The sequence below is a fragment of the Nannospalax galili genome, unplaced genomic scaffold (genome assembly GCF_000622305.1).
Source record: "Nannospalax galili isolate Female #2095 unplaced genomic scaffold, S.galili_v1.0 scaffold291, whole genome shotgun sequence".
Lineage (NCBI taxonomy): Eukaryota > Metazoa > Chordata > Mammalia > Rodentia > Spalacidae > Nannospalax > Nannospalax galili.
The window spans coordinates 4,905,775-4,933,200 of record NW_008330588.1 but is presented as its reverse complement, the minus strand read 5'-3'; the positions used below and the strand labels follow the sequence as shown (position 1 = coordinate 4,933,200).

Here is a 27,426-nt window from a genome sequence, read left to right as displayed (position 1 = left end):
GTCGGGGGAGATGTGCCTGGCATCTGTCTCTTCCATATTGGTAGTAGAATGGGGGATGCCTGGCATCTGTCTCTTCCATAATTGTAGTGGTATGGTGGGGGGGTTGCCTGGCATCTGTCTCTTCCAGTTCTTGCTTGTCTACCTTCTCTTAAATGAATAGATGTCTCTGTAATCATGTGTTTCTTCAGCTGGTCTAGAAGACAGCAATGCACATATATCCTTTCCAAATATTTAATAATGTATATAGTAATTTAACATCAAGTACTAAAAGAATCCTGGGATGGTTTAGCACTTATCAGTAACTCATATGTTAATGCCAAGTATTTTAATTTCAAAGTAATTTTGACACAATATTGCTCATTCTTACTTTTTGTGTATTTTTTATTGATGATGGTTGAACGTATTGGTGTATCGCCATATCCACATTGGTTACATAGTTATTTGCTCAGGAGTCCTTATGATATCTGAACGTCTTATTAAAATTTAGCTTTATTCTTTGAAAGATATGTTTTTAAAAAAATAAATCCTTCTCACTAATTAAAAACCTTAGTAAATTACAGTTTTCTTAGAATAGGCCCCTTCATTTGTCTTATTCTTCTGAGAGTGTATTTATTTTATCTTATTCTTTAATGGCAACTTGGCACTCTGGGATGATAATGTCTCATAAATTTGAAGATATTATTTTACTATCCATCATGAACTGCTGCTATTGATAATATGATTTCAGTATGTTTAGTGGAAACTACTTTTATGTATCAATTATATAACTTGTATAATTTTCTATGTCAGTTAAATAGTTCTTAGGGTCGTGTTAAATTTACATGTACATTAATTCTATACACTTCCAACATTACTTTGATAATGTCCTTGCTGTTAAGATAGTTCTATATTAAAGAGTAATTATGGAGACGGATACACAAAAACACATAGTCTATAGAAACAGAAAATATTAGGTTGAGTCTGTTAATTGTAGTCAGACTTTATAGAGTCCCCATTATTTGGTGGAAAGAAGGAGTCAGACAATACTAGCTAGAAAAAGAACATGGGGACATGCAAGATGACTCAGCAGGTAAAGGTCCTTGCTGCCAAGCCTGACACACATACATGCGGGCACTCACACACACACACACACACACACACACACACACACACACACCAGCACTACCAACACAACCACCACTACCATCACCACCACCGACAGATAAATATAAATGAGAAAAAGAATAGGGGAATTTGGCAGAGGAACAAAGCTATTACTATGCAAGCAATCATTGCTTACTGATCTATAATATGTTCTCCCCACGACTTAAGCCTAATGTAAGAGGTAACAGGTATATGTGACAAACTTTCTGATATATACAGGGGCCAAGTTCTAGAATGGCATATGTCTGAAAAACATTTACCTCATAAAGCTGTCAGACTTGCTCATAGACAGGATGAAGCACCTGAAGAACACAGAGATTAGGAGCAAGTTCTAGGTGTTATAGCAGACAGCTTCCAATTTGGTGGATTGATGAGAATCACAGCCTATTAACTCTTGAAAGAAGGAGCTGCATCTCTTGTCATACCCTTGAGAAACACATTGCTTTGAGGATGATTGCAGTTTAACACTATTCATTGAACATAGACAATGTGAAAAGAATTTGAAAACAAGTCTTTGGGCCCTTGATGATGTTTATTGGATAGCTGCATATCAGTCTAGAAACTAAAACCATGGCAATAACGGTGAGGAAATTGTTTACTTAGATGCATCTGGAGGAAACGACAAATTGCCTACATACAAATTCTTACTGAACACAGTATTCAAGAAATGACTAAACACAGGACTTAACTTATGACCAGAAAAACAAGGACTCTTAACCAACATCCTGGTTACAGAAAATTTTGTTCTCATAAAGCTTTCAACTTAACATTTTAGAGTATTTCATAATAAAATATTTTTGGTGGTTTAAGGAAGATACCTAATATTGTCCAAGTATAAATGGAATTGAAATTTGAACACTCCCAGAAATTATAATAATCCCTTGTTTATTTAAAGACTTTCATATATATTTTTAATTTGTGATTCTAACTCTAGCTACAAATAGCAAATTCAAAGACTAGCATTCTCGTTTTATATATTATTCAAGGAAGTTAAGTGATTTAACTTAACTTAAATTTTCCTAGAAAATCTTGACTATATGTGTGTGTGTGTGTGTGTGTGTGTGTGTGTGTGTGTCCCAAGTCATTAAGAGAAAACTTGTTTGATGTAAGAACTAAAGATTGCAGAAAATTGATTGTGAACAGTTTCCATGATGGCTTCAGTTATCTCTAGGGAGAATTCTATTCCAAAAAATCATATGGAAACACTAAAGGCCCCAAATAGCCAAAGCAATTCTGAACATAAAAGAAGAATTATAGAAGGATTCCAAAGTATATTACAGAGATATATCAATACAAACAGCATGATACTGACACAAAAATAAACATGAAGATCAATGGAATAAATAGAAGACTCAAACGTGGATCCACACAATCATAGACATCTGATATTTGAAAAAAGATGTCAAAACTAAACACTGGAGAAAGACCGCATCTTCAACAAACGGTGCTGAGAAAACTGGATGTAAAAGAAGGAAATTAGACCTACTTCTATCATTTGGTAATCTCTGAGTGGCTCAAAGACCTCAATGTGAAACTTGAAACACTGAAATGGCTAGAAGTAGGTGCATGAAAGGACTTCTAAGTCAGACTCCATTCACTCAGAAATTAAGGACAACATTGACCTCATTAAATTAAAAGGCGACTGTACAACAAAGAAAACGATCACTCATGTGAAAAGGAAGCCCACAGTGTGGAGAGACTCTTTGTCAGTTGTACACTGGACAGAGAATTAATTTCTAGAGCATAGAAAGAACTCAAAAAACAAAGAATCAAGAAAACAAATAGTCCAAATAAAAATGGACTACAAATATGAACAGTTCTCCAAAGAAGAAATAAAATGGCTACAAAATATCTTAAAGAGTATTCAACATCCTTAACAATCAGGGCACTGCCAATTAAAAGTACTTTAAGACTTCTTTTCTATCCCTAGTCAAAATGGTAATGATTAAGGAAGAAATGATAACAAATACTGGCCTGGTGAGTACATAGGGAAGGGGAGCCTCATTCACTGGTGGTGGAATTGTAAACTGGTATAGCTAGTATGGAAATCAGTGTGAATTCTCACAAACCTAACAGTATATCTACCATATGTACCAGCTCTCACATATAAACAAAGGAATCGATAGCCTACTACAGAAATAACTGCTCAGCACATTTATTACTGCTCTTTTCACAATAGCTAGGATCTACTACAGAAATAACTGCTCAGCACATTTATTACTGCTCTTTTCACAATAGGAAATGGAAACAATCTAATGATGAAAGGAAAAGAAAACATGGTACATAAACACCATGGAGTTCTATTCAGTTATAAAGAAAAATCAAACCATGAAATTTGTAGGTAAATGGATGGAACTGGAAAATGTTTTACTGAGTGAAGTAATCCAGACTCAGAAAAACAAGTGAAGCATGTACTCTATCACCCCAGTTCCAAATCTTTAGATGTGAGTATACATCCTGAAGTTACTGCAGGAGTCAGAAAAATAGAAACCATCGGGGCGGATCTCAAAAAGGATGGGGACTGTAGGACACAGATGCTATCAAGGGGAAAATGGGAAGGGGGTACTTTAACCAGAAAGGAGGGAGGGAGAGTTACACTCAGGGAACTGAGGAAAGAAAGATAAATTATACTTAGGTGATATGACAATGTATTAGGGAAATTATTTCATAAGCCTACTGAAAAATTCACACATAATGTGAATGTAGGTACATATGTATAGCTGAGCGCCAAATCATAGTGCCAGGCAGCGGAAATGTCCCTTCAAATTGTTGAACACGGTAGTCCAAGAGACTGCAAAAATAGTATAGGCTGCTTCCATAGGACTCTGCTGCCTCCCACAACTTGAAGGAAAGACCTTATTGCTGAAGACACAGTATACTTCAGACATAGGGTTTGGAGGACTTGGGTTGAAACTGCCCTAGAGGCCTCCTTCCCAAAGCCTAGCTCTCATAATATCAGAAGGTGCTATGAAAGCTACCAAGAGAGGAAAATAAACAATGACCCTATCCAGATGTTAAATCTATGAACCACACCAATGGCCAGCTCAGCAAATTATTTCTATTGGTACAATAATGGCACTTTAATCCTGGGGGTAATCCATCACTGTCTAGTTGAACTTAAGGCTCTCTCAATAAGAGGGAATCCATGCATGGTAGTATAAATCTAACCAAGTATACATGGTTGGAGAGGCCGTAGACCCTGGAGAAGAACTTACCATTGCCACTTTCCTAGACCAATATAATTTAATATATTCTAAATACATAGGCTTGTAGTTACAAACAAGTGTAGCTCTAACCACTCACCAAAGAAGCTTCTTTTTACAAACAGGTGGAGACTGACAAAGTTCCACAACCTGTCAAATTGCAGATAATAAGGGACTGTGGGGTTTCTAGCCCTAAGTGATACATGTGCAATGCAACCTCTACACCCAAGGCCCAGAGAATATCGTGGAAGAGGAAATGGAAAGACTGTAAGCTGTAAGAATAGAATGTCTGCTGCTAGATAATGCCATCTAGAAATGATAGGTAAGCTGTACCCATGAAATCTCCAAACCCTAACAAGACCAACATTGCATTAAAACCACTTGACATGCCAATGTGGGTGGGTGAAATACCATGGGGCATGCCTCCAGATGAAGAGCTACAGGAATCATGGATGTTGAAGGAGAGAGAATAAGCTCCCTGATAGGTCATCTAATACCAAGTGGTCACTACTAAACACTTGTACAAATGAGCACTACTGAATGACACAGTGCATTCTGTGTGTGTGTGTGTGTGTGTGTGTGATTGCTATTTTGATGGAGAAATTGAATCGGTAAATTGCTTTACTTAGTATGGACATTTTGATAAAATTGTTTTCATCCAACCCATGAATGTGGGGAGATCTTTCTGTTTTCTGTATTTTCACCTTATTTCCTGTTTGATAATTCTTGCTATTGAGGTTCTTGACTTTCTTGACTTAATTTATTCCTAGCGATCTCTTTCAGCTAACACAAACAGGACCGCTCTGATTACTTCTTTCTTAGGACCTTTGCCATTAGTGTATTTAAACACTGCTAATTTTTTTGATTTCTACCCTGCAATTTTGCTGAACTTTTAGAAAATCAATCCTAAATTTTTTTGTTGTTGGTGGTGGTAGTTTTTGTTTTGTTTTGTTTTGTTTTTGGTCTTTTTAGACAGGGTCTCCGTGTAGCCCCAGCTGTCCTGGAACTCATTATGTGAACCAGGCTGGCCTTGAACTCACAGAGATCCGCCTGCTGGGATTAAAGGCATGTGCCACCACGCCTGGCCAATCCTAAAAGTTTTTAATAAGCCTTAGGTTTTTCTGTGTAGAGAATCATACAATATACAAATGAATATTTTGACTTCCTTTATTTCTACTTACTAATATATGATTTTAATTTCTTTCTCTTGCCTAATTTCTCTGGCTATACTTTCCAGGACTATACTCAACCAGTGAGCTAAGACTGGGCATCCTCGTCTTATTCCAGATTTTAGAGGAAATGCTTTTTCCGTCCAGTGTGATGTCCGTAGTGATTTTGTCACATTCTTTCATTGCATTTGCCCTATATCATTTTTATCATTTTGATGTACAATCCTTTCATGCCTAATTTGTTAGAGTTTTTAGTTATGAAGGGGTGTTGAGCTATGAGCTTTCTCTGCATCTATTCAGGTAATATAGATTTTTTGTTCCACTCCAATTCTGCCAATATGGCATGTTGAGTTTATCTAGTTGTGTATGTGCATATCTGGGATAAATCCCACCTGGTCATAATGAATATTCTTTGTTTTGTTTTTGTTTTTGTTTTGAGACAAGGTCTCCCTGTAGCAGCAATCTGGCCTGGAAGTCTCTATGTAGACCAGGCTGACCTCCATCTCACAGAGATCCCCCTGCTCTGCCTCTCAAGTACTGGGATTAAAGACTTGAACAGCTACATCTCGCTACAGAAAACCTTTTAAATGTGCTGTGGGATTCAGTGCAGCTGTTTCATCAGGGTATTAGTCTGTAGTTTCACTGTTGTGTCATTGTCTGGTTTGGCAGACACAGAGATGAGATGTTGTTTAGAAGTTGTGTGCAGTGATAGCTGTCTCTTTCCTGATCTTTGGCTAGACTTTCAATGGTACTTGTTTGTGTAATTGGTGTTTCTATGTTGATGGCTTCTTCAGATCCATTCTGAGCAGAGAGAAAATTAAAGGAATTTACCCCCAGCCTTCGTATAACCTGAAGTTCCAGAAGGCCTGCCTTTTGCTTGCCACCTGCAGGAGTCCTATGTTTATTTTTTATATGCTATGTGGGTGGGGATTTTATCTGTACTTAATGGGGTAAAATTGTATAGAAAATCTACTCCATCTTTCTGATACAATTGTTCCTGAGAGAGCTTTTCTGTTTTATCTACATTGTGATTTTACTCTAGCTTGTTCATATTACAAGTCCATTAGCCTTTTTAATGTGCAAAGATCCTTTGTCATGTCTTTTATTCCTGATGTTGATGTTTTCTGCTTTCTCTTTGTAGTTGATATGCTTTGATAAAGGCCATTAATTTAATTTTCTTTTCTTAAATCAATAAATGACTTTGTTACTTCCTCTAATATTTTATTCAGCTTCAAATAGCTTTAGCTTTCTTACACTTAAACCTTTATTTCATGTATTTAACTTAATTTATACATTTGTTTTATTTTAATTGTTTATTATTTGAAATAATTAACTTTGAGCTTATGAAACATAAGCATTGAGGACCATATACTTCCCAGAACTGCCCAACACATTGTTTTCATTATCAGTCATTTAAAGACCTGGTCTCACTGTGTAGTCTTGGATGGCATTGCATGAATCCTCCTGTTTTAGCCTCTCAAGCATTGGGGTTACTTGTGTGCACCACTTTACCCAGCTATTATTAGTCTTAGTCATCCTTTCTTGCTGTCTCTCTCTCAGATTTTTTTTTTAATTATGCGTAATTTGCTAAAAGAGTAATCCAAGATTCTGATTACGTTTGAAAGTGGAAGGAGGATCAGAGAACATCCTACCTGCTGAAGTAATGACTTGGCATGGTTCTGAAGATCCCCTCCAGCCTGCCTTGACCTTCCTGCCCTTGTCATCCCACTAGGTGCAGAGCACCTCCCAGCTACTGAGTCGACCTCTATCTGCGGTGGTGTTGAACCGACCAGAGACATTGGCAGATGCGGTACCTTGAGTTGTGGAGGGGTGGGACTATGGTTTGGGGGTGAGGGGTAAAGAGGGTTACCTGCCAGAAGAGTAGGGGGGGTTGCTGAAGACATTTACTTACCACAGACTGAAATTCAGGAAGGCCATTGGCATTACATGGAGATGGAGGCAATTAATACTGTGTATATTAGTGTTTGCCACTGGCAGTTCGTGCCTATGTGCCACTGTTAACTTACAGTACTTGGCCTCCTCTACTGACTAGGTCCCAAGCACCAAAAATAGGCTAGGGCCCCAGACTTAATACTTCTAGACCATACCTGAATCATGGAAGCATTTGAACTCCACCTCCTGCATTTAAAATATCTCTTAGGGGGCTGGAGAGATGGCTCAGCAGATAAGAACACTGACTATTCTTGCAGAAGACCTAGGTTCGAATCCCAGCACCCACATGGCAGCTAACAACTGTTCGTAATTCTAGTTCCAGGGGATCCAACAGTCTCTTCTGTTCTCTGCAGGCATTGTACGACATGGGTGCACTTACCCACATGCAGACAATGCAGAAAAATAATAAATAAAATATTTTTTTATATCTCAGTGTTTTCTATTGACTCATGAGATGTTGTTATGCTATTTAATTTCCAAAAATGTTGGATTTTCCAAGATCTCATTTAAATAAATTTCTAATACATCTTTGATGTGTGTCTTACCAGCAATTTGCTTGCGACTGCTGAATGATTTTACAAAGGTGAAGACATACAGGTTCTCTTTTCCCTGAATTTTCTTATATCCTTCAGTTGAGGGGAATCCTTTAAAACACCCTGTTTAGTATAAATTTAATCATATCATCCTAGCTAGAATTCTTCCTTTTTATCTTGCATTTTAAGAAGAAAGCAGAAGTCTAAACCACACAGATAAGGTGGCTTCTGTGGTAAGACCCTGTTGCAGATAGTCTTCAAAATTACTGAAGCTGGGGTGATCTTGAGGTCAACTGAATCAGACCTCAAGGAGAGTCACAGGCTGAGGAGACGTTAAACAACTCAGATACAACTTCTATTTGTATCATGATCTCAAGTTGCAACAAAACAAAAGGAGACTAGTCTAAGAAGTTGAATCTTAATAAATCACATGTCCTTAGAAATTCAACATTGAAACCATAAGGAGGTACTGCTACATGCCTCTTAAAGTGATCCAATTGCAGAGCACTGACAATGGGAAACACTGTTTTCCAATATTATACAGAAGACTTCATGCCCATATTTGGTCAGGAGTCATCATTATATGATAAACACTTTCAACACTGATTTCTGACACAAGAAATAAGTTTTATGTTGTTTTACTGTTATTTGCATTACTCCACACAGATTTAATGTAATTAAATTAATTCATTAAATACAACAATAAAGGTGGAAGTATTCTAACACTCTCAATATGTATTATTGGTAAAAGATGGCCAATAAGTTTAGGGATAAATGATTAGAAGAATAATTAAATGTAGATCTTTCAAGTATTTCCTCATGTTCCTTTTTTGGTCTTTTTGAGACAGGGTCTTCCCTGTACCCCCAGCTGGCCTGGAACTCACTATGTAGGCAAGATTGGATTCAATCTCACAGAGATCCTTGGATTACAGGTGTGCGCCACCACGTCCAGCAATTTTCATATATTCATTTTTTAAATGTCTTGCATTTTGATATTCCTATTATGTGGATTTCAGAATTTCTACTTCTGCCCTCCATTTTTGAAGATAAAATATCCATCAAGATCTTTAAAAGACATAATGAATGGCTGTGCAACAATACAAAATGTAACCATTATCATGAAGACCACTATGAAAATACTTTATAAATAGAGGAAAAGAACCCTTTTATTTGCTCAGTGATGGCATGAATAGCCAAGCTACTGTTTGGGTTCTCAATCCATGAACTAGATATATGTACTCACATGCTTGTCATCTCAGCTCTGAGGTTGAGGCAGGGGGATCATGAGTTAGAGGACACCCTGGACTATGCAGTGAAACACTATTTCAAAAACAATAATGATGAAAGAAGAGAAATGGAGAGGGCAATGACAGGAAGGAACACACTTAATCTAGCAGTGCACAGTTACTGGTGAGAAGGTTGGCTGGCTGGATGTCCTTATTTGAGCCTGGGTCTCACTCTCTGTTGGGACCCTTATCTAAATGGGTGTGATCCAGAGTGTGGATCAAGTAAGGATCCATGGTCCACATATACAAAGTGCCTAGAGGCTGCCAGGATGAGAATTTAGGCAAAAGTTATAGAAGAGTCTTCTAACTTGACCCAATAGCAACGACATTCTGAAAAGTTTCAGGTTTCAGAAGCAGGACGAGCCATGTCGCCTTGATCTGCTGGTTTAAATATTTAGGCTCAAGAGTTTTGCTTAACTTCTGGGGTTCTGCTATCTTTGATTGTAATTTATTTATTCTTACATCACTGACACTGTGAGTCTCATATCTGCCAGGTTTACCTCTCTTGCCTGTTTACTTTTTGCTTGTTTTTAAGTAGTTCAGGGTAGCAGGCAGGGCTCATAAACGTGTAGTGCTGTGTGTTTCATATTTCAAGTGTATTACCTGACTCATGGCTTTACAATTTCTGGAATTTGTTTCTTTAGCTTTTCCTTTTTCTTTACATTATAGCATGTTTCTTAATTTTATGTAAAATGAATACGTGTATACATCGAATGAAAATTAATATGTGTAAATGCAGAAAAGGTACTCTAAATACAACTTTCTTTAGTTCATTGGTCTGTTTACAGTAACCTGAGCATGCCATAGCTTTTTTGGGATTATGCCTATTATTGAACCCTATTACCTTCCTAGAATGCCCTTTATCTCATTTTCTTTTATGGATATAACAAATTGTCTATAGTTTGATATTTAAAGGATAGCTTCCTTGACAAATTTCTTATGCATTTTCTGCCTTTTCCCAATAAACATTTCCTCTCTTTTCTTACAGTCACCTAGTAGCAATTTATCTCTATTTCAGAAATAATTTTATCTCTATATTTATTTATTTAAGGCTTCAATGCCAGACTGGACAGCAGGGGAAGAGATTCATCTATCTGCCCCTAATAGCAACCTAGCAAGTGAAGGCTTTGTAAATATTTATATTAAAAAATCTAAAGAAACAACTAGATAGGCATAAATTGCACAACATATTAATGCCAAAAGCTTTAAAGAAACCCCTTTGTTAGTTGATATATTTATCATTTGGGAAATAAAATAAGGAGGAAGTGAGAAGTGATTTTTCCTCTGCAACTAGGCTAATAGATGATTGTTAGCCACCACGTGGGTGCTGGGTCCTCTGCATATGAAGCCAGTGCTCTTAACCGCTGAGCCATCTCTCTAGTCCCTTTGTTTCTATTTTCATACTATCTTTACATGCTTCTTAGAAAACTTGATATGTTAATGAGAGGTGAGACAGCAAACCCTTGGGAAAACAACTATTAAAAAAGAAAGGTCTATGTTGGAATTACTGTTCATGGTCAGTGATCCACATTATTTTGGCCCATGCTGATGCAATAATTTATGACGGGTGGAGTATAGCCATTGACCTCAAGGCTAGCATGAGAAGAAGAGAGTAAGAATACATGAGGGTCCCAGAATGCCCTTCCACAAAACTACCAATGGCTTGAATGCTTCCTTTGAGGTCCCATCTCCTAAAGATGCTACCACTTCCCAATAGACTGAGCCTTTATCATATAGATCTTTGAGAACATTCAACTTTCAAATTATAGAACTCTCTTTGTCTTTGTGAAGCTATGATTTCTATCTCATTTTATAGATGACTAAATCTGAAGACGCTCAAAGAATTTGTCACTTTCAACAGGATAAAAGTTAGCAATTGTCAGTATAAGGAGGGTATTCCTGGTTCCTTCTTGTGTGGTATGCCCTCCCACATGAGCATTTTCTTTTTCTGTGTCTTATTTCTCCTCATCATCTTTATATCACATTTTCTCTGAGCTCCCTCCTTTTACCCATTTGAGACTTCAGCTTTTGAGTGGATCTGCCCAGTCTTGCTAATAGCATGAAATATTAGAGTTTTGCCTGAAACTGGATCGTGTGGCCCCATGGTGACAAAAGACATACATGTCTCAGCAAGTTACCATAACAGAAGAATTTAGAAGGTCAATGTAGTGATTTACATTGCCTTAAAAGGGAAAAAATGTCCTCTGCTAAGTTATAACACTTAGTCTGGGAATTGATGCATTCTTTAAGAGAACTATCCCAACTCTGTAGGTCAGCGACTGACACGCTGTTCTCAAAAGTTATTGGGACATCAAGAGTAGACAAATGCATAGCATATTTTCATCACTATTTTTCACTTAGATGAATTTCTGAACTTCCTTAAATTGTCATTTTCTCATGAAGGTTGCAGATCTAAGATGTCAACATAGAACTGACAACAGATGCTTGGTCTGTTGCTACTGAAGCAACTTTGGACATACCTCTTAATAAGAGGTTAACAGAAACTCAGACTGAAAATGCAGTTGTAAAATACTAGGAATAGTGTGTAAAATCATTAGCTTAAAAGTAAGTTTGCCACCAAAGAAGCACAGTGGAAATGAAAAGCAGAAAAGCACAGGTGGCCAGAAAGTGAGCTGAGAGATAAGCGATGTCAACACGCAAGAGGTCTAGGAAGACTCCAGCAGACTCAAGCTGGCGATAAATATACTGAGAGGAATTAGGTTGAGCAACCATAACAAATGATGTGGTCCAAACAAACGCTACAGCACAGATGAAGCTGGAAAGCAGTACACCAAGCAAAACCCCAAGTACTGGGAATTAGTAATGGTTCTGGCTGCACAGTGCTGTCAATGCAGGTCATGCCGTGGGACTGTGTTCTATGCAACTGTATGTTTTTTACCACATTTGGTGGAAAGTGAACTTTAGGTAGAGGAACCGAGACTGTGCAGAACCAGTCCTGGTGGCTTTGCATTGGAGAATTCTAGTTCATCTCATATATAGTAACTAAAACAGTGACCCTATCTTGCCTCTGCCTCTGTCACTCAGCTTCTATTGCTGACTGAGTAAACTGAAGTTGAGCTAGCCTCTGGCCCTACAGTCACGACTTCCTGAAGAACTCTATCTTACCACCCTTTTCTCCATCACCAGAGACATTTCTGTGTTTCCTGCATTATTTTACACACTCCTGAGTCAATCTCTAGGAGAGTGTGTCTGGAGAATAGATTCTCAGTACAGCTCCATCAATGCAAAGGAGGCTGGGAGGAACACGTGGACTATTTTAAGATACCACAATAGTAAGGTAGCTACATCTCCAACCAGACTTTCAATGAGTCTCATTCGGGCATAGGAGAGTATTAAAAGAGGCAGATATCAAGAAGGAAAATAGCCACTGTGGTGATGCATATTTTCAATATTATAGTTCTCGTGAATTTTGTGCTTTTTAATGAACTGTATTTTGGTAGCACTAACCCCATTTGGGTCTTGCTCTTGTGACATAAGCTATAACTGAACTGGTGATATGTTCCCCTGGCAACCACCTGACTGGCCACATGGAAACTTATTCCCTGGAAGAAAAATGAGGTACTACCCATGGAGTTCACTTCCCACACTAACCTCTAGGGTTGAGATAATATGTGTCCTGGCACTCCAATTCTAGTCCCTCCCAGATGACATTTGACACTAATTTCCCTGTAACATCAATCTTTGCTAGTATTCAGTTTGAAAGACATCCCTTCTAGAAGCATCCTTTGACTTTATGGTTGGCACAGAACAAAGAGAGCCATAAATCAAGACACATTTCAAACACATTGGTGGAGACAACAGAGAGGTGGGTTATAGCAAAGTGAGGAGAACTCTCAGTAAGCCTTACATGCATCCTTAGCATCCTTAGCGCTTGGACTAGTGGAAGCCAGGGTCTGGTTGAGTTAATACATTCCAAAAGCTTTTTATCTGTTACTAACAAGATGTTAGATCAGACACAGAGACTGGCAAGGAATGGTTATTTAAAGGGCTAATGATAGCCCAAGATGAATTGTAGTTAGGCTCTGGACCTGCAACATTCTGAATTTTCCACAGTCACTGAAGTTCTAATCAGTAGATCAGCCTTGCAGAAGGTTCAGCTTGAAGATGAAAATTTTTCTGGGAGCGTTTGTTCACAAATCAGGTCACCTGTTTAAATCCCTTTGTACTTGCAGACGGCCTCAAATGGTGGCTTTGGAGAACAAACTTGTGAGCAGAGAATGGCTTCCTTGCTCTTGTGCTCAGAATGTCCTTCAGAAGACCTGGGACGCCTCTGTGTCAGTGACATCGTTTAGGAAACCTTAAGTATGTTCAAATGCCACTCCCTGTGAGTATACAATTTATTTCTAGCCCCAGGCATGCAAAGTGGCTACTCTAAAAGTCCTAAATTCAGGATTTTTTTTTACTTTATCAGTATTAAAAGGATAAAGTGAAGGTTGATGAGATGGTTCAGCAGGTAGAGATGCTTGCAGTGCAAGCCTGGTGACTTTTCAATCCTTGGAGCCCATGTCAAGGTAGATAGAGAGAACTAACTCTACTAAGATGTCTTCTGACCTCCACATGCATACTGTTGCACACATACACACACACACACTAATCATGTATATACATGGAGACAATGAGGTAGCTCAGTGAGCAAAGGTACTTCTTTCTACCAAGTTTGAAGACCTAAGTTCAATTCCCAGGACCTACATGGTGGAGGGAGATGACCAACTCTTGCAGTCATCTTCTGACCTACACACACACACACACACACACACACACACACACACACACATTAAATTAATAAATACATAAAAATAAGCAAATGTAATTTTTAAAAAGGACAAAGTAAATTGATGGTTGGGAAAACTTATTAACACAAAGAAGAGACAAAAAAGCAAACAACGTCCCAGCAAGGATTCAAAGGTTGCTGTAGATTAAAGCCTAGGAAATAGGACTTTATTTCTAAGCCAGAATAAGGTGTTCTAAGCTTTATACTGCAGTCAGCTATACTTTGGACACTCTTGCATGGAAAGAAAGACTCCAACGAGAGTTACTTGACACAGGCACTCTAGATTTCCAGCTTCACTGGAGATGCAGAGTGAATTTGACTACATCCCTATCCTGCAAGGTAAATGGACTTATTGTGGGCTAAGTTCCTCCAAAGTGAAAAGCCTGTAGGGGGCAGGTGTTGATTGTGATGGATGCAACAGTGTGAGTATAATGTCAGATAGTGATTGTGATAATGGGAAAACATGCCCTCTTAATGGAAAAGCTATTTAGTTCATTACAGAGACAGCAACTACAAGTGAGAGAAAATGCAACTCAGCGTGGTTTGGAAAACAGGGAAAATTTATTGACTGTACAAGAAGTCCCAAAAAAATGTTGGCCATGTCCAACAGTTAGTAATCTACCAGTTCAATAGCATCGTTTGGAAGACTAAGCTAGATTCTGTTTATCTTTCTCTTCTGTCGTGTCCAACACATTATCCCTGTCTTCAGATCACAGAGCAGCTGTAGCAGCACCAGATGCTAACATCCACAAGAAATGATGAATGAGGAAATACTTCTCAGAAATTTCCCAACATCACCTCATCCCTCATCCCACAGGGAGAAAATGGGGAATTACCCCATTCACTTATAAATCACTGATGGGGAAAATGAGATTGTTACGATTAGATTAGTGTAATGGATATGGAGTTAGGCCCATCTTCGCTGAAAATGTACAGCTGGATAAAATCAAAGTCTTTAAAGCAAAGAAGGGAAGGGGGATGGATGTTTGGGATCCAGCCAACCACATATGTCCTAACATCTGTCCATGAATCTGTAGTTGTTATAGGTGATTTGATTCTGCTCTTGACAGACGATCTGATTACTTTTTAGAAGCCAGAAATCTGGGTGTTTATACAAGACCTCACTGCTTTAAAATACTGCTAATAAACTCAAAACAATTAAAAATACTATGTGGACCACATCTTTTACTTAGGCCAAATAAAACACATCTATAATCCAAACCCGGCCTGCAGGTCACCAGTTCGTAACCTTTGGTTTATGCTAGCTTTTAAAGTGAAACTTTACCTAGAAAGTTCACTTTAACCACGCGAGTAGTTGGATAATACAAACACCTATGACATCATTTTAAATAAACAAGTTTATTGAATTATAGAAAAAACTCTAAATTAGCACAGCCATTAAAGCTCTTAGGAGATAATGTAGAAAAGAGATAAATTCTATGTAACAAAGAGTGCTTATGGGATTTTCTGCCTAAGGATTTTATTTTGACAAGTTAAAGATCAAAACAATCAAGACTTATTTTAAAATGAGTGCACCTCTTCTCCCACTTTCTTGTGATTTTTTACATTGTTTCATCAGAGGGTGCATTAATGCCCTTCAAATGAACAAATCAGGGTACTCAAAACATATGAGCAGTTAGCTAACATCACAGTAAAAGGAGAGGGATCTTGGAAAAAATCAAGCAATCAGAGTTTTACAGTTCATTTATTTTTTAACCATCTTCCCTCCTATGAGTACAGAGAAGAAACAAATTAAATTAATAGAAAGATTCTCAAAAATATATCTTCCTTGAAGTTTTTTACTCAATGTCTTCAAAACACAAACTAGGAAATGTTAACCTCTGAGAGTCAAGAGCAGGAGCGGTAAGAAAGTAAATGTGTTTCTCTTCCATCCCAAACATCCAGTCTTCCATTTTGATCATCTGCTCATCAATCTTTGCTTATCTGTTGCTTCAGACTTTTTCATTTAAGTCCCTTAAGGAAAGAAAATACTCTTAAATGATCAAATATTATTAAACATTTAGATAAGTAGGTACATGTAATATGGAGTAGTAAGACAAAGAATTCCCTGGTTTCATACTTTCTACTTTATAGATTATATGATATATCAACAACAAAGAATTAGAAACAGCAGGTGGGGATGGATGATGAGAAAACTCTCACTCTGAGATCAAAATACTCACCTGGGCAAATAACAGAATAAGACAGACTCAGGAAGACTGTGGACATGGGAAAGTAATCTATGGCAATTAGTCTAATAAGAGGATGGTGTGAAGGAGGAGTTAGAGGTGTGGGAAGCTGTCTGTGTGATGTTGCAACATTCCCACTGTCCTTGGCACTATCCAAAGAAAATGAGAGACTTGGAATCATCCCACCTTTGTAGCTGAGACCTTTCTGTCTCCGTTTTAATTGAGCAAGGCACTTATGCTAGCCCACCCCACAACCAATAGAGACTATTTGCAAAGAACATCTACTTAGAAGACCCTGCTGGGGCTTTTCTCTTTGGCACTAGTGGTGCTACAGGACTAGAATAATTTGATTATATATCTCTTATTTGGGTGCACAGTTGGGCTTATTTTTGAAAAGGAAATGTTTTGTGTCATTAAGGTAAAACAGAAAATCAATGATCATTATTAGAAATAGTACGCTTTTCCTCTCTTAACCAAGTTTGCTTCCTTCATGAAATTATCGTCCACCTCATCCCCTCATCATTCATTTAAGTGCTACACGATTTCTAGGGGCCAGTGCACATCCCAGCTAGACAGGCAACGGTCTTCTTCTCTGCCTACTCCACTCCTGTTGCTTGAAAAATATTCCTGTGGCTTGAATAATGCTTAAGGAGCCGAGTGCTTCAGGCATACATGACTCGTTGCTCACTAAAACTGCAACATTTCTTGAAAGAAAAAGGAACTTAAACTTTAGTTCTTTTTCTTTTGCCTACAACAGAGTGCCAAGCATGAGAAAATGTTCTCAGAAGCTATTTCCTAAATAGATGAATTCTGCTTCTTACTTTATAAACATCTGCCTTTTATTCCAAGCTTGCCTATATGTGGTCTCTTTTTCATGCTGTAACTCCTATGAAAAACCATAATAATAACTTTATAATTATCTAATTTTATATCATTTAGAGAATAAACATCTAGAAATAAGCCCTAGGAAGACATTTACTTTATTGTCTCTCAACAATTATAAACTAAAAGAATTATTTTTGCATAATAAAAATTTGGCCACCATGTGAATTCACTATAAAAAGATGGTTTTGCATTTTCAGTTTCCCCAGAACAAACGTGCTACTCTATGTTAGGTTCAGCTCGGGAGCACTGATCACGAGTTCACACATCTAGGGATCGTATTCTCACTGGGCATGTCATTCAGAAAACTCACCATACTTACTCTGATACTTACGAGGAAATAGGAATTGGTGGTGGTGGAAAATTGGGCTTTGTGATTAGCTAGTGAGAAGATTAAAAAAAAGAAGAAGAAATGAAAACCAGTTTGGAGCAGATTCTTGAAAACATGTATGCTTAATGTAAAGGGTTAACATGTTTTCAGGAGTAGAGAATTTCTTACCTCATGAGAATAACCTAAACCTGTGACTTCGATGCTTTCATTTAGGTTCACAGAATCTAGACAGAAGAATGGCACTGACACTTTGTGATGATAATGGCTACTACTTTGGTCTTAATTTCCTGCCTCCAAACAAATCATATATTGAATTCCTAATCCCTAACGTGATGGTTTAGGTTTGGGGCATTTTGGAGGTATTTGCGTCTTGATACTGGCGTTCTTAAGCTAGGATTCATGCCCTTACAAGAACAGATATAAACAGAGGATATCCCTCCTCCCTCACTGTCTTCTTTCCTCCCTCCCTCTTCCTCTCCCTGTCTCTTTCTTTTTCTGACACAATCTACAAGTTGGGAAGTGACCATCATCGGACAATAGGGTTTTCCAGCACCTCAATCTTAGATTCCCCAGCCTCAGAAACGAATATGGCTTAAGCTACCCACTCTGTGCTGTTTCTGTATGGACGCCTGGACTGACTAAGAATGGCCTCTGCAAAGCAGATCAGTATTCTTGTGAGAAGTCATCAAAGTCCCAATACTAAGGCCCTGGTTTGGGGGATAAATTTAGGGGTATAATGGAGAGACACTCATATCCCTGTACTTAACATTTTAAAAAGTTTTACCAAAGAATTATATTTTATATAAATATGCACACAAATGTCAGCATTCTTCTGAATGAATAGTTGGGCACTGTGTGGTATACTTTTAAGTAGCATTTCTTTGAGATTGTACTGGGTGAAAGAGAAGTTATTAACTCACAATGTAAGGTGGAGGCTCACTGTCTTCAGTGGGCAGATCAGACACACGGAGCTTGTTCATCTGACTCATCTAAATAAAAGGAATGATATTTATAATGAAACTATCAGGACCCCAAGCACAGCTTCCAAATGGTTCTTTCAAGCTTCCAGATTACAGTGAGGCTAACACCACGAGGTAAGGCAGGAATGCACACCTGGCTGGTGCATTTAGAGAGTTTCCCTAGAGCTACCAGGAGAAATGTCCACGAGACACACAGTAACCACAAGCTTGTATCAACTCTGAACTTGTAGGACTTGGTAACAGTATTAAGTGGTATGCCTGTTACACAGGTGATCATAAAAGTAAACATATCATTTTATTTCTGGGGAAATATGCCAAGAAAGGAATTAGTTTAGGCATAAGGGCAGGGGAGGGGCTTCGAAACACTGTTGTATGACTTCGAAACACTGTTGCATAGAAATGATGGATATATAGTCAGGATGCAAGAGGGAAAGAATTCATAAACTCAGGCCATCACAAAAACAGTCTAAGCTAGAAGAGTTCACCTCTTGGGGTTGAACTGCCTTCACATTCTGGGGTTTAGTCTTCGGCTTGTGTGCCTTGACACTGGAAGCACGTGGCGGCCTGCAGTGAAAATACATCGTGTGAATTGAGCAGCACCTTCAGTGTTCTAGGAAGATTCAACAGAGAACTGACATCTTCCTTCACCCTCTGAGTCCGGCTCTCCTACTGATAGTGACCCAAGTTTCTTCTGCTCCCAGAACATTCCTCAGCTTTTGGTTCTCTGTTAGCCACCATAGCTGCCCTGTGATTCCCAGTCACTACCAGCCATTTTCTCTCTGATTCTCTGCAGACCCCTGATTCCTAATGATGGCATTACATGGAAGTTTATCTAAGTTATACCATTTAATTATTTTATGTATTTATGTGTTTATGCATTTATTTATTTATTGGTCTTTTGAGATAGGGTCTCCCTGCAGCTCCAGCTGTCCTGGAACTCACTCTGTAGACTGGGCTGGCCTCGAACTCACAGAGATCCGCCTGCCTTTGCCTCCCAAGTGCTGGGATTAAAGGCATGCCCCCATCACACCTGGCACCATTCAATTATTTTTAACTATCAAATGTTTATTGAAGAGTTATTATGAATAAGTCAGTCTTAAAAAATACTAAAAGATACTGTTGTGTCAAGACTGTAAAAGAAACAGATCTATGTGCAAATCAAAGCCTCCTTCACTTACTTTGCAAGGATGTAAAGATATTTGTTAACCTTTCTAGTTTTTCCCCACATTCATTAAAAGTGAAGTCTTGCCAGATGTGGTGGCGCACGCCTTTAATCCCAGCACTCGAGAGGCAGAGGGAGGCGAATCTCTGAGTTCAAGGCCAGCCTGGTCTACATAGTGAGTTCCAGGACAGCTGGGGCTATGGGGAGACCCTGTCTCAAAAAAACCAAAAAAAAAAAAAAAAGTGAAGTCCTGACCTTACAGGATTATCCCAGAGATTCATAGAAATCATATTTCATCTATAAAATGTAAATAATGTAGCTACTTTGTGAAATCATTTTGAAGATTAAATTAAATGATGAGTATAAAAAGCCTTTGCCCAAGGTCTATTATGACTGGTGATTGATAAATGCTATATTTTATATTCTTATAATAACTGTCATAATTTTCAAATACAATGATTCCCATAAGAAAAAGACATATGTCTTGCTGTGAAGGGTTTCCCAGTCAAAGGAATACCCAGCCCATGCATCTGGTCCACAAAGAATATACCACTGGTATATATTTCTGAATATTTGAAGTAAAATAAAATGAAATCTGAAAGACTGTCATAGCCTTCAATGTCATATAAAGTAGAGGATAAAGAGTCCTCAAAGTAAGATGAAGACTTACTTCTGAGCTTTCATCTGCTTCCTTCTGGCACTTTGATGACAGATTACTATAGCAACCACAACAAATATGACAGCCAGGGGGAAGAGCACACCTACCACAATGGAGAAATCTGCAACAGAGAGCACAGAGTCTGTTGGAGCCTGAGGAGTGTACATCACTTTGATCTGTCTTCCTCCCTCCCTCCCTCCCTCCCTCCCTTCTTCCTCCCTTCTTGACAGTAACAAGGCCAAGCAGCTTCCCCACCATATCCCCATATCCTCTCGCTGCCACCTCATCACAGTCCCAGAAACAATTTACACGATCATGAACTTCCCTCCCTTCTTCCTCCCTTCCTCCTTCCTTCCTCCCTCCTTTCCTCCTTCCCTCCCTCCTTCCCTCCCTTCCTCCTGCTTCCCTCCTTTCCTTTCTTCATCCCTCCCTTCATCCCTCACTCCCTTCCCTCCCTCCCTCCCTTCTTCCTCCCTTCCTCCTTCCTTCCTCCCTCCTTTCCTCCTTCCCTCCCTCCTTCCCTCCCTTCCTCCTGCTTCCCTCCTTTCCTCTCTTCATCCCTCCTTTCATCCCTCACTCTTCTCCCTCCCTTCCTTCCTTCCTTCCTTCCATATTTTTCATTTTTCCCTCCAGAAAGGATCCAGCCATGTCGTTCAGTCTGGCCTTGAACTCACTATGTAGCCCAGGTTGGTTCAAATGTGCTGTGATTCTCCTGCCTCAACCTCCTGCGTAATGGGATTATAATGGAACACCATCATGAACTCGGCCTGATTTCTATATTTGGCATAAATTCCATTTACCTTTTGCCAAATGAGTGTGTCTCCCCTAGAAAATCTCTCACAACTAATGTCATGGCTAATTTCCATTGTCAACTTGGCTGGATTTTAGAATCCCCTACAAAGGTGCTGCTGCGGGCAGGTCTGTGAGAGCATTTTCACAGAGGAAGAAAGATCCACCTTAAGCATGACCTGGGGACTCAGGCTGAATAAAATGTGCAAAGGAGAAGGAAAGTCTGATGGACATGAGTACTCATCTCCCTCTGCTTCCTGACAACAGGCACGGTGTGATCAGCCACCTCATTCTCTCACAATCATGCCTTCCCCATCTGATAAACTGCATCCTCCCAAACTGTAAGCCAAAATAAGTCCTTCCTTTCTTAAATTGCTTTTGTCAGTTACTTTGTCACAGCAACAAGAAAAATAACTAATAGAGCAGGTAAAATGAAAATGGTTTTGATCATGATTGTAGTACCAGAGCTTGAGTAAAGGAGAAACGCAGGAGAGGTTTCATGGGAGATGGGTAAGGTGTTCTGACACTGAGAATTTTTTGAAGGGAAGATGGATGCAGTGGTGGGGAAAAGTCCTGGAAGAGCACGGGCAGGAACAAAACATTTAAAAATTCCTCCATATAGGGAGAGAAAGAAGAGAGATAAATAATGACAAGCTGGTGTAAAAGGGAGACACATACAAGTTCAAAACCATATATAAAACTTACACAACGATATCTCTACATGAGTCCATGTGTAGAGCTAAAAGTTCTATAACAAGAAACAGTGCCTGACAGGAGAAACTGCCCTTCAAGTTGTTGGCCAGGGTAGTCCAAGAGACTCCCAAAATTACGCAGGCGATTGCCACAGCTCTTGATTACCTCCAAGAGCTTGAAAGTAAGACCCTATTGCTGAAGACCAGACACACTTCATACACAGGATTTGGAGCAATGAAGCTGGAACTGACCTGGAAGTCACCTCCCTGATGGCCAACTCTCACAGCTTTAGAGGACATCAATTGACATTGATGGGCCAACCCCAGCTTTAAGACCTAATAACTAAAATGAGGACTGGCACAACAAACTATATTGGGGAAGTAGTGGCACTCTTGGGGTTAATCAAAAGCTACATAAAGAACTAAAAGCCCACTCAATGGGAGGAAACTCCTGTGGTGCTATAAACATGGCCAAATAAACATGGCTTAAGAGGTCATAGATCTTAGAGAAAAATCCAAGACTGTCGCATCCCCAGACAAAGGTAATTTCTTAGTATGTGTTAATATGGATCCTTATATTTACAGACAAATATGCCAGTCACAAATCTTCCTTTGCAACAGACAGAGATTTTTATAAACCTCCACAACTGGTCACACACAGAAGTCAAGTGTCTGTGAAATGCCCAACCAGAAGCAACACATCTAAAATGGAACCTCTACACCTAAGACTCACAGAACATAGTGGAACAAGGGGTAGAGAGAGTACTAATCGCATCTCTCAACTGTGTCAATGAAGCTCCCTCCCACAACAGAGGACAATGAACAGAAAGCACCACAAATGGCTAAAGCGCAGAGAATAAGAGTCTGGAGAGTCTGGTTATTTGGACAGGACTCCTGTATTAAGCTTCACCCAACCAGGGCTGAGGGATCCTTAAGGAAGTGGGGGCAGAAAGATTGTATGAGCCACAGAAGGAGGTGCATAATCTCAAGGATACAGAGTCTTACAGGCTCCTTGGACCTTGCACATGTGAACTTGCATTAATGGTGACAACATGCACAAGATCCATGCAAACACAAGCAGACAAAAACCTAGCGTTGAACTGTGGAAATGGGCAGCATGTCCCAATCTTAGTTGAAAGATATTGGGCAGCTGATTACTTCTGGGTGAGGAAGAGCTGATCTTCTTTATGGGAGTGATAGGCTGACTAGACCCCAGTGGATGAATGTGCACTGAAGGACGTCAGGGGATGCTAACTTGACTTGATAGATCTTAACATAAATGACAGAATACACGAAATCCACTGGGAGTCTATGGGAGGGTGCCGATGGGGAAGAGGGTGCAAAGATGATTGACATGTTGTATATGAGATACACTAAAGTTCAATAAAGTAATTAAAAATCATCCTTGGAATGAAACAGAAAGCAAATAAAGCCCTGCAATGAAAATAAAAGAGGTATAGACCAGGAGGTTCACACTTCTGAACAGCAAAGCAGTCATGCACATTAGCAATCCGTAACAAGATTTCTAACTATTCTATAAATCCAGGAAAAGCTCATGAATGTGAAAACATATGCATGCAGACAGGCAGACACCCCAGAAAGCAGAATTCTAGGTTAGTCGATGGTGGCAGTTCTAATATTTAGTTCTCTTCAACCTCTATAAATTTGCTTTTAGTAAAGACAAAGGAAAGTAAAACTCTGTAGCATTCCTGTAGAATAAAACTTATACAACTTCAGAATAGAAAAATGTGTTTGATCTAACGTCAGAATTACAGTCTTTTCAGAGGCCATGCTATCAAGAGGAACTAAATGGAACACTGTCAGTGCTTCATAAACCCTCCAAATCTGAGTGAACATGGTCCAAAAGTAAGTTTGAGGTTTAGAGTAAAAAGAAATATAGTAACAGACAGTGACAGTGCAGTATAAGATGGATATAACTGAACAGTATGTGTAACCTCTTCTACTTCTTGAAAAACTGGATCAACATTTCTACTCTAAACAGTTCAAAATTGTTGTCAAACAAAAACTTTGCTAAATGCATGAGAGTACTAAAAATCAGGAAACTTTCTTTTGTAGATGTTCATAGGAGAGTAAGAATCTAGAAAGTCAGAGGGGAAAATAATCCTAGAAGGAAGTTTTTAAAATATCAAAGACTGGGGATATAGTTTACTAGGAGAGTGCCTGGCTAGCATGCACAAAGTCCTGTGTTCAGTCCCCAGCAATGACAAAATAAAATCAGGAGGAAGAAGAGGTGAAGGAAGAGCAAGAGGAAGAGTTTAGACATGCAAAATGTGGAAAAAGAAAAGAAATCAAGAGCAAACCTTCATGTGAACTGTGGGCTTTGTGTGGCAACAGATCAATATAAGTTCATTGTTTTAAACAAACCACCATTCTGCCAGATGTCGGAAGTGGGGCTGGGCATATAAGAGAACTCCCTGTACTTCCTGTGTAATTTTGCTATGAATCTAAAACTGCTCTAAAAGTAGAATCTAGTTGAAGTAATGAACTAGAAGTGGAAGATTTTAGGACAACCACTAAAAGAATGAAAGGAATGCATGACCTCCAAATTAATAAAAAGAAACATAATGATTAAAATGGCCAATTGATTCATAACACAGCAGAAAAGGACACTAAGAAGACAAAAAGACCAGATGGGGCCAGACAAATAGGAACTGCACAGAATAATTGCAGATTTGTGTCTGAACACATTAGTAATTGTGTTAGATTTAAATGACTAAGTAACCTAGTTTAATCTCAAAAAATAAAGCAAATTCCAAAAATCCATGTTACATGAATTTAGTAATCATTGTAATTTAATTCTATTAAATCTTATTAATTGAATAATTTATAAAATTGCATGTTTTATAAAAAAGACAGATTTGAGGAGGACTTGGAATGAAGTATGGGAAAATGTTACAGCAACACAAACACACAAAGAATTATAGCTCATGGGGACTAGAGAGATAGCTCAGAGGTTAAGAGGACCTGGGTTCCTAGCACCCACATGGCAGCTAACAACCATCTCTAACTTCAGTCCAGAGAATTTTGTGCCCTCTTCTGGCCTCTGCAGGCAATGCATGCACTTGGTGTACCTAAGAACATGTAACCACAATGACCAGCACAGCAAACTATCTCTAGTGGTACAATAGTGGCACTTTTATCTAGGGGGTAATCAACAGCTATCTATTTGGATTTAAAGCTCTCTCAATGGGTGAACTCATGGGTGGTATTGTAAATATAACCAAATGCATGTGGTTGGAGAGGCTACAGATCCTGGAGAAAACCCTATCTCTGTCATATCCCTATGACAGATGAAATTTCTTACTGTATGCTAAATATGGATGCTTATATTTACAGACAAGTATACCATATACCATATATGACTCATCAACAAAGTTTCTTTTGCAACAGATGGAGGCTATCACAGGTTTCCACAATGGGTCACATACAAAGAATATATGTCTGAGAGATGCCCAGCGCTAAGTGACACATCTACAGTGGAACCTCTACACCTATGGCTCATTGAACATAGTAGTACAGGGGGTAGAGAGAATACTAATATATTCCTCAACTCTCATCAGAGAAACTTCCTCATACAACAGAGTGCAGTGCACACAGAAGGTCACAACTGCCTAAAATTTAGAGAATAAGAGACAGCAGAGTGTGTGTCCTTGGATAGGACTCCTATATTAAGACTCATTCACCCATGGCTCAGGGACGGAAGAGGGGGTAGAAAGATTGTAAGATCCAGGGTTGGAACCTGATCACTGGGAATTTGCTCATATGAACCTGCAACAATGGTGACAGCATGCACAACGACCATACTGACTCAATCAGACAAAAACCCAGCATAGAATGAAGGAAATGGGCAGCAGGTCCGAACCACAGCCAAAGAGCTATTGGCAACTGATTACTGCTGGGCAAAGGAGAGCTGATCTTCTTTAAGGGAGTGACTCTAGATAGGCTGACTAGACCCCAGTGGATGAACTAGCACCAAGGGACATCTGGGTACAAATGCTTTACCAGAGAGGACATAACATAACATAATATAATATCATAACATAACAACATATGTGACAGAATGCATGAAATCCAATGTGTGAGGGACTTTGGGGGCATCTATGGGGGAGGGGTCCAAATTTGATGTATAAAATGCACAAAATCTCCATAAAATATTTTTTTAAACATGCAAAAAAAAAAGAATTATGTTTCTGTTATTTTGGTCTCCAGAAACTGTAGACTTTAAAAGGCAAAAATAAAAGTGATATAGCGTCATTTCATAATGATGGAATTGTTAGTTCACTGGGAAGACATAACCTTTCTAAACTTGTATATAACTAATAATTTGGCCTCTAATTAGATAATCACTGTCAATACCCAATTTAAGCAAATTGTGAAATCATCTCTACAGTGGATATTTTAATATTTCTACATGGTAACAAACTGGGAGAAGAGAACAAAGTGTCAGCTATGATGAATAAGTAAGCAACAGTACTGACCAACTTGTTAAGCACAACACACATAGAACAAGAGTATAAAATGCATACTAATACTTCTTCAGTTCAAACACAGATATCTACATATATGAACATGTACTGAGCCATGAAGTAAGACTCAAAAATTATTCAACATATTCTACATAGAATATTCTCATATTATTATGTAATTATTCTATGAATTAGCCAAAAGGCATCTAGAAAATCCCCATTTCCTTGCAAGTCATGAAGTGTAAGTTACTAGGGTGGTGATAACAAAAGCTGAGGAGAGTCGGAGGATAATGGGATCCCTTAGAGTCAGATAGGAGTGAGTAGGGGAAGTCCAAATAGTTATCCATTGTACTGTTCAAAATATCGAAAAAAAGGATTACACATACCAATGATAAATATTGGAAGAGGTACTGTGTTTAAACTTAACCATTACATACATAATATATTAATTATTATTATATTACATAATATATTGTTTAAATTTAACCATTACATAATATATACGTGAATCAAAATACCACATGGTACTGCATAAATATATGTACTTTTATGTTTTTCTGTACCAATTAAAAATATCAACAAATACAAAAATAACTTGAAATAATTCCATAAATTCTATCAGACCACAATGCAATAACCAATGCCAAAAGAATCCCTACATGAACTCATGGAAATTAAACAACACACTGCAGAATGATGAATGAGTCAAAAAAGAAATTAAGAAATTAAAGTGTTCCTGGAAGTAAACAAAAAGGATAATACGGCACAACAAAACCTCAATTTAAAAGCAGTTCTAAAAGGAAAGTTTATAGCTCTAAATGCCTATGTTAGAAAGAGTAAAAATAAATTACTTAACCTTGGAACTAAAGACTCTGGAAAAGCAAGAACAAATGAAACCCAAACCCAGCAGACGAGAAGAAATAACAAAAACCAGGGCATAAGTTAATGAAATAGAAACAAAGAAAACAATACAAGAATCAATGAATCTTCTTAAGAGCTGATTCTTTGGAAAGATAAACGAGATAGATATATCCTTAGCCCAGTTAACCAAAAGAAATAGCAAATCCAAATCAACAAAACCAAAGATGAAAGGGGAAACATCACAGGAGACATCAAAAAGATCCAGAACAGTATATGGGAATACTTTGAAAATTTATGCGAAATTAAATTTGAAAAA

General features: G+C 38.4%; 1 protein-coding gene across 1 annotated transcript in view; it reads right to left on the bottom strand.

Annotated features, from left to right (window-relative positions):
* Window positions 1-15,924: 15,924 nt before the first annotated feature.
* Adam28 (ADAM metallopeptidase domain 28) overlaps window positions 15,925-27,426 on the bottom strand; it is a 63,397-nt gene continuing 51,895 nt past the window's right edge. Inside the window, exons 19-23 of the mRNA XM_017802563.1 lie at window positions 20,294-20,402; window positions 18,947-19,025; window positions 18,402-18,470; window positions 17,485-17,531; window positions 15,925-16,053 (exon numbers count right to left, since the gene is read on the bottom strand). Coding sequence (XP_017658052.1) covers window positions 16,032-16,053; window positions 17,485-17,531; window positions 18,402-18,470; window positions 18,947-19,025; window positions 20,294-20,402 — 326 coding nt within the window. The 3' untranslated portion in view covers window positions 15,925-16,031. The remainder of the gene's footprint in view (window positions 16,054-17,484; window positions 17,532-18,401; window positions 18,471-18,946; window positions 19,026-20,293; window positions 20,403-27,426) is intronic.